Source organism: Orycteropus afer, unplaced genomic scaffold, assembly GCF_000298275.1.
Source record: "Orycteropus afer afer isolate SDZICR_OR568_19922 unplaced genomic scaffold, OryAfe1.0 scaffold00612, whole genome shotgun sequence".
Taxonomy (NCBI): domain Eukaryota; kingdom Metazoa; phylum Chordata; class Mammalia; order Tubulidentata; family Orycteropodidae; genus Orycteropus; species Orycteropus afer.
The window spans coordinates 281,612-290,490 of NW_006922199.1; the positions used below are offsets into that span (position 1 = coordinate 281,612).

The 8,879-nt window shown below is 40.4% G+C and overlaps 1 protein-coding gene across 1 annotated transcript in view; it reads right to left on the reverse strand.

Moving 5' to 3' along the window:
- Nucleotides 1-8,879, reverse strand: part of MAP3K2 (mitogen-activated protein kinase kinase kinase 2) — a 153,630-nt gene that overhangs the window by 11,364 nt on the left and 133,387 nt on the right. Inside the window, exon 12 of the mRNA XM_007956397.2 lies at nt 4,990-5,119. Within this exon, the coding sequence (XP_007954588.2) occupies nt 4,990-5,119 (130 nt within the window). The remainder of the gene's footprint in view (nt 1-4,989; nt 5,120-8,879) is intronic.

Genomic DNA, 8,879 nt, shown 5'->3' on the forward strand with positions numbered 1-8,879 from the left:
TGTCTTCCATTGCATCAATTCTACTCCTTTGCCCTTTCAATGTGTTATCTATTTCTGACAATTTAGTATTAATCTTCTGGATTTCTATCTGTAGATTTTGAATCATTTCTAATTTGTCATTTATTTTGTCATTTTGTTCTTGTATTTTCTTCCAAAATTCTTCTAGTGTTTTTTCTGTTTTCTTTGGTCTGTCTCTCAATCCTTTTAAGATATCTAAATATATCTTTTGAATTCTTTGTCAGAGAGTTCCAATGCTGCTTCTTCCTCAGGCTTGTGTTCTGGGTCTGTTTCCTGCTACCTTGTTACTACCACTTTATCTTGCTTCTTTGTGTGGACTGTGATGGTCTGTTGCCTCCGAGACATCGTGGCATTGTAGCATTTAGATCTCTATTAACTGTTTGTGAAGAACTGCCAAGGGTGATTCAGGCTCTTCTTGGTGGTTTTTTATTGTTGGCCTATTGGTGGAGAAGGAAGTGGTAGCTCTCACTCAGTACATGAAGTTGCAGAAGGTTTGGGTGTAGTCCTGTCGTATGGGGACTGTTGCTGTCTTCCGCTCCTTTAGACAAAAAGAACAACTGAATAACCATTAAAAAACTAAAAGCACATGGACAAAAAAATACACCATGTAATCACACAGTAACAGTAGCCAAAAAAAGAAAGAAAAGAAAAAGAAGAAGGAAAAAGAAAACCTGCAATATCTGGGGATAGGGCAATAACAGAGAAAAGGTAGAGAAGGAGAATAATGAAGCAAAAAATGGGAAAAATGCAAAAAGAAAAACAAGGAATAGGATTAACTACGTGAAAGAAAAAACAAAGAACAAAAAAATTGCAACCAGGAACAGGGAAAAGAAAAAAAGCTGAAAACTAGGACCTGAGAGGGGAAGAATAAACAACAATAGTAAAAAGGACAAAAGTAATAATAATAATAGTAGTTTTAAAACACCCAAAAACAAGCAAACTAAAAAACAGAAAAAAGAAAGAAAGGAAAAAAAAAAATCGGGGGAGGGTAGGGGAGGGCACCCGGGCTCCGTCAGAGCACGCAGACTGGGATGGAGTTACTGCAGACCCAGACGGTGGGTGGGAGTAGGCGATGGCTGCACCTCCATTCACCAGGAGGGTGTGGAGTGTAAGAGTAACAAGGGGAATGTTGCACCTCTCCAGTCGTCTAGGTCCGGAATGTCCTTGGGGTTACTGGCAAATGGAGACTATTCTTAAGCCCCTGCAATCTGGGAGAACACTGTTGCTTTAAATATCCAAAATAGTCAAGCTGCTTGGAAACATTCAAGAGGCCTGCGCCCTCCAGACAGACAAAATCCACAGCTCAGTCTGCTGTCCTCTTCGCTGCCTCCCCTTTTATTCCCCAGCCACCAGAGCAGTCCTCTGTGCAGTCCATGGCTAGCAGAGCTGATTTTTAGGTTAAATTTTAGGTCCTCCCACCACTCTGCAATATCCAAACTGTCTGTGCCGTCAGGATTGCTGCCAAACCACAGCTCTGTATGTCTCCTTTTTTTGGTATTTTCATGCAAAATCTTCTGCTAGTTGCAGTTTAGTCCACTTCTATATCCTTTCCTTCAAGGCTCAGGGGTCCAGGATTATCTTCTGTATCTTTTTTAATTGGTTCCCCTTTTCTTTGCTGAAAAGGGTCTGTGTAGTCTTTCTGCCTATTTCGCCATCTTACCAGAACTCCTCAAAGCTCAGTCTTGGGCTGTCTTCATCCCTTCTCTTTATTTACTCCCTAGATAATGACATCCATTCCCACTGCTTTATAAATGATCTCAACATAAAGTACATCAAGTGGCTAATGTCTGAGTGCTTTCTAGGCATCAAGGACTGTTTTTGGCATACTACATGTATTAACTCACTTAATCCTAACAAGAATCCTGTGAGTTGGATACTATTACCATCCTTGCTTTATGAATGAGAAAAGTGAAGCAAAGACAGATTACGTCATTTGTACAAGCTTGCAAAATCTGTGACTGAAAAAGCTCAGGTCTCAATCAGGCAGCCTGTCATTACAGGCCCTATTCTTTATTCCATGATATTCTAATGTCTGTGTTACTTGTATGAAATCATGTTCTCATTTTTGAGTAAGAGCACCCTACATCAACTTCTGACTTCCGACATGAGATGGTGGCTTTGCTAAGGTCTGAAGCTAAAACTCCATTCTGAATCAAAACTAAACTCTGCATCTGGAATATAGCCAGTCATTCCTATAATTTCATTGTACTTAGAAAATTATTTGGTAAACAATTTCAGAGAAGAATGCAATTTTGCTTGCTTAAGGGCAATTAAGGCATTCGACTGCTGCTAAAAGGGCAGGGAGGTGGCATCTTCTGACCTCCTCTAACTACACAAGAGGAGAACAGAATCACCATCAGCAACCCAATGCCTGCTCCTATGAGGCCAGACATGCCGCCACCCTCCAGCCCTCTTACTAATCTTGACACAAACCTTTCCTCCTGCAACACCCACCACCTCTCTGTTGGCTTTGATAATTTGCTGCTCTAGCTACACCAAACTCATAGATTATGGGGTTTATTAGGAAAGCAACAGGCTACAATTCAAGTTCATGAATGCACTCGGTCTCTCTCAGCTGGCCATCTCTCTCTCAGCAGCGTGTGTCTATCGCATCTCTCTCCCAGCAGTGTGTCACTCTCACATCTCTCAGTAGCACCTCTTTCTCAGCCGGCAGTCAGACTCTCTCCTGCCTCTAGGAGGGCTCATTTTGAGCCTGGCAGAGTGGCCAAACTAACCAATCCCAACATCAGAATTCTACACACCTGAGAGAGAGTGAACTTCACAGAAGATTGCTTTGTGTTGTTGTTCCAGGTGGATGACTTTAACAAGCAGCTACTCAGTTACTCATGGCAAAGTGGGAGTTACAAATACTATGGCTAAAAAAGCCGTATCATGTAATGTACTACACCATAATGCTAATCAGAAGGCTGTGGGTTCAAAGCCCCCAGCCACTTTTTGGAAAGAAGACTGGGCAATCTACTTGCATAAAGATACCACCTCAGAAACCCAAGCAGGGGTTGCTGTGAGTCAGGACCGACTGGATGGCAGTGTTAATAGCAGTTAGTATAAGGGCTTTGCTTACTGCTTAGGAAGCCGGATCCAAAAGAATTCTCAGAACAGATGCTTACTCAAAATAAACTTTGGAACTATGCTTGTCTTCTTTGCAGTCATGCAAGGGGGTGGGGCAGGGGGGCAATGAGGGTCACAGATGTTTCAAGGCCAGATGTACCCAATTTAATGATTACTTTGTAACTTAAAAAAAACCACACACACACTTTAGAAAGGTATGTAATCTGGTAACTATTAACTATATGTTAACCAATCACTGAATTTTGACTGCAGTTCTTTGTATTTTCTTATAAAAACTCTCTGAACTGTCTCCTCCTTGGATCACTTCATTCAGAAGCCTCTGGATCCTATAATTCCCAATTTGTAAACTGCTTTGCTTCTCAACAAAAGCTCTTTACTTTTAATTTCAAACAGACTCTGCCATTTTGCTCTAAGGCATTTTTATGATCTTTTGAACTTTACTGATTGTATGAACCTCCACCATGGAACTTCCCATTTGTGGGTGTGGTCATTAAGGTGGTGTGTCAGCTTGGCTGGGCTGTGAGTTTGAGTGACTTGGCAGCTGGATGTAGTTATTCCTCATGCTGGATGTACTGTAATCACCTCTACAGTGGAATCTGCTGTCAGTAGCTAATTAGTTGAAGAGGAGTTGTCTTCAGGGTATGGTCTGCTTTCAGTATATATGGAAAAGCTTTGGGAATGGTCTCTACCTGTTTGGCTCATTTTGGATCCTGCATTTGGTCTATCATCATCTCCAGTTCCTGGCCTTGAACCAGTGGCCTGCCATGCTGCCTCCTTTTTTGGGGATTATTGCCTTTGCAGCCTGTGAGCCAACAATCAAAACAAAAAGCCAAACTCACTGCCACTGAGTTGATTTCGACTCACAGTGACCCCCTTTGGGTTTCTGAGGCAGTAAATCTTTACGGAAGTAGACTGCCCAGTCTTCCTTCCTTGGAGAGGCTGGTGGGCTTGAACTACCAACCGTTTTCTGGCTAGCAGTCAAATGCCTTTGGCACTATGTCATCAGAGCTCCTTAACAATCTATGAAAAAAAACCAAAAAACTCACTGCCATCGAATCATATCTGACTCATAGTAATCCTCACTGGGTTTCCAAGGCTATACATCTTTACACAAGTAGATCGCCCCGTCTTCCTTCCATGGAGCAGCTGGTGCGTTTGAACCACTGACCTTCCAGATAGCAGTTAAGTGTCATATCCCTCAACAATCTATTATACTGCCTGCTAGCCTTGAGCTCAGGGAGCTCTGGTAGCATAGTGACTAAGGCACTTGACTGCTAACCACATGGCTGGCGGTTCAAACCCACTAGCCACTCCTTGGAAGGAAGGTTGGGCAATCCTACTTCCGTAGTGATACTGCCTCGGAAACCCAAGGAGGGGTCGCTATGACTCGACAGCACATAACAACAACAACAACAGCCTTGAGCTCATCAGCCCCTGGAGCTCTGTGAGTCAGCAGGTCTGGGAAGCAGAGCTGAAGCCTAAGGTCAAGGGATCTCCACCCAGCGCCTAGAACTGGCCCTCTGAATTCAGACTTCTAGCCTAGTCTTCCCCTAGAGCCATCATTCTGAACTTGGACTTCTAGCCTAGTCTTTCCCTAGAGCCAGAACTCTAAAGTCAGACTTCCAACCTCCTAAACTACAAGAGAATAAATTTCAGTTTTTTAAAGCTATCCACTTGTGGTATTACCGTTATAGCAGCACTAGAGAATTAAGAGAGACTGACTGGTCTAATGGAACACTGATTAAGTTACTGAGAAAACAGAATTATTTCCCTGTGGTACTTTAGAGATAGAACTATTAAAAGGTAAATTTCTCAATCATCTATTTCATTTACACTCACAAAAAAACTACGTACTTAAAATAAAAAGACTTCATTACTTACCTTTGATATCTCTATGAACAATCATATTACTGTGCAAATAATGGACACCCTCTAGAATCTGGCGGGTGTATTTCCTGGTCACATTCTCAGTAAGAGCTCCATATGCTTTTAATTGGTCCTTAACTGAACCCTAGGATTAAAAAAAGAAAACTATGTCATGGTTTAAAATGAAAACCATTTTTAAATCTTAATTTTTAAGAGTTTTAGTTCCAGACTGTGAGGCCATAAATTGTACACGGCAAGTGTTTTAGTAAGGACATTATGTATCATGTATCTCAGTAAAAAACTATTCTATATTTCCTGACTAGAACTGAAGAGTTTCAGCTGGAGGCAGCCATTATTTTTTGCCTGATGCCCTTCCTTCTATAATACATTATTTCCTGTTCCTTACAACGCCATATTTAAAAATTCTCCACTATTTTTATCTTGCTTTTTCTTGCCTTGAATATATTTTTGTTTTTCCTACTCTCTATATATAACCCAAGGAGGGATCAATATGAGTCGGGACCGACGTGACACCATATAACAATAACAACAACACTGTCTATATATCCTACATTGATTTTGTTTTGTTCTTACTTTATTTTTAATATTGTTTTACCAATAGTTTGGGCTATCTACTTCCATAGTGATACCGCCTTGGAAACCCAAGGAGGGGTCGCTATGAGTTGGATCCAACTTGATGGCAGTAAGTGAGCTAGGCGAGAAAGGGTTGATATAATCATAAAATCAGAACATTTTAAAGTTTTTTCCTTTACACAGTCTAGTTCAGCACATGAAAAAAACATTAAAGTAGAATTTCTAATTTTTGAAGTTTTTTTCAAATAGGCGAGATGTGGTGCCATCTCAGAAAATACACAGGTACTTGAATTTTTTTGAAAAAGCCTTCTCTAGTGATTCTGGTGCACAAATCTGATTAATAATCAGTACTTTAAAAGATAAAAATAAAATGGTTCTGAGGGACAAAATAATTTTTACAAACAAGGAAATATAAATGTTACTGCTGTCAAAGAAAGAAATTGATAGCAGATAGTTACTTTACCTATGAAATCAAATACTTTAAAGAAATCTCTGATTAAAATTAATCCAGCAGTTTTTCTTTCACTTGAAGTGGTAAATCCAGTCTTTCCTGTTCCCATTTACTAAACCTGAATTTCAAAAGCTGAATGCAGGGGCCAGACTATTTTGTGAACTCAATAAAAGGTGGGTAGGGCAGGACTCAATCAATCATTTAAGATTAGCCAGTGGCTGATCTTATATATTTCTCCCTCCTCTGTATAAAGAGCCCTGGTGGCGCAATGATTAAGCACTCACTGCTAACTGAAAGGTAAGCAATTCAAACCCACCAGCCTCAACGTGGGAGAAAGATGTGGCAGTCTGCTTCCATAAACATCACAGTCTTGGAAACCCTCTGGGGCACTTCTACTCTGTCCTACAAGGTTACTATGAGCCGGAATCAACTTGACAGCAATGGGTTTTCTTCTCTTTATAAGCTCCATTGTACCTAGTGTGTAAACGGAATTTACAATAGAGGTGCAAGGTTAATCTGAAACCACTGATTTGAGGCTTGGGCCCGACCCCAGCTCATTACTCCTGCTTTTCCCTTAACCCTTGTACAAGACTTATTATGCAGCTGAGGCAGAACTTCATCTATATCTTCCACTCAAATACCCATAGGAAAGACTCTACTTGAGTAGTGTGTTTCTAAGGAAGGAATGTCCTGTAATTATGTTGTAACTACCCACAAACCTCAGTTTTATCGAGTTAAGTTTGCAATTATCAAGTTGTAACCAATCTAAGAAAGATATATACATATTTTAACCTAACCTCTTTCAAGCACCGTTTCTCTGCCCACAAAGATCTAGCATCCCAGTGATTTAAGCCTGTAACTTCCCATCAAAACGGTGTATCTTGAGTTCTTTGTTCTTAGTCTATAAAAATGTCTCTACAACCTCGCCACTCTGGAGTACTGAATTTCACTGCGACATTCTGTGTCTCTCTTATTGAAGTTTTCTTTTTTACTTTCAACAAATCTCTCATTTTAATCTTAAACAGATTCCTCACTCTAGGACACTAGCTTCTTCTAGCCATTTCCTTTTCCTGGAATCAGAATGGTCTGCCTATACGCATACAGAGCAACAGCTCAGAATAAACGTTTTGTTCAAATTTCATTGAATTTTTATTTCTTTTAACACTGCCTGCTCTTGAATTTTGGTAAGTATGTACTTGGTTATATAAAAGTTGATCTTTGGATCTTAGGGTTTAACCATTTGCTGCTTCCACTGTTTATGAACAATCCCTGAAGCAATTTGTAATTCTGTTTATCCAAATTTGAAAATTCATGTGGAACGCTTTTAGCAGTGCACCCAGACAAACACTATATAATTCAATGTGGCTTGTTTGTTCACAACCTGTAGTAAAATACTTATATACAAAATGTGTATGAATTACTGAATGGCAAATGATTGGCTCTATAAACATTCACTCAAATCACAACTTAAACTTGTAGGCTGTAAATGGGTGATGCAGATATGGATCCTTTGGGGCCTCAGAAGAGCCGAGCCAGTGACATCTGGATGCTAACACCACCATCAGCAAAGTCTGTTTAAAGTGTGCAATAAAAATAGTATCTTTTCCAGTGTCTACCACGAAATAGATTGGGAAACTAACAGCTAAAAACAGTTTTTTTGTGTGCGTTTGAAAAAGACTAAGATAAGCCAACTGCTAGTCCAGGTACTGGAATGGAAGAAAATTACAGTTCTAAGTCTGAAAAGAATGTTGTTAGGTGCCATTGAGTTGCGTCCAACTCAGCAACACCATGTACAACAGAACGAAACAGTGCCCAGTCCTGTGCCATCCTCACAATCTTTGGTATGCTTGAGCCTATTGTTGCAGCCACTGTGTGAATCCATCTCATTGAGGGTCTTCCCTTTTTTCACTGACCCTCCACATTACCAAGCATGACATCCTTCTCTAGGGAATGGTCCCTTCTGATAACATGACCAAAGTAGGTGAGAAGTTTGGCCATTCTCGCTTCCAAGGAGCATTCTGGCTGCACTTCTTCCAGGACAGATTTGTTCAATCTTCTGGGAGTCCATGGTACTTCCGGAATTCTTCTCCAGTACCACAACTCAAAAGCATCAATTCTTCTTTGGTCTTCCTTATTCACTGTCCAGCTTTCACATGCATATGAGGCAACTGAAAATACCATGACTTGGGTTAGGCACACCTTACTCTTTAAGGTGACATCTTTGCTTCTTAACACTTTAAAGAGGTCTTTTACAACAAAGCTGCCCAATGCAATTAGGCATCTAATTTCTTGACTGCTGCTTTGATGGGAGTTGATTGTGGATCCAAGTAAAATGCAATCTTTGACAACTTCAATCTTTTCTCCATTTATCGTGATGCTGCTTATTGGTCCAGTTGAGATCATTTTGTTGTTGTTGTTGTTGACTGCAGTCTTGGATCTTCATCAGTAAGTGCTTTAAGTCATCTTCACTTTCAGCAAGCAAGATTGTGTTATCTGCAGGTTGTTAATGAGTCTGTAAATAGCTCCAGATAAACTGGACCATGGAATGCTAAGTTCGGGAAAACTGAAAAATGGAAAGTAAATTTTGAGAGAGCTTGATTCTATGGCATAAAGGGGCCCATTATACTAAATTTAATGAGGGAAATTATAAAGCATCATTCACACACTTGAGGACTTGGGAAGGTGTAGGAACATATATCTTGTCCAGCGATTGCCATAGGCAACTGTATATGTTGTATAATTCATTTAGCCATATCCATTAGATATATTGGGAGCTCCGGTAGCATAGTGCCTAAGGCACTTGACTGCTAACCAGAAGGCTGGCAGTTCAAACCCACCAGCCACTCCTTGGAAGGAAGAT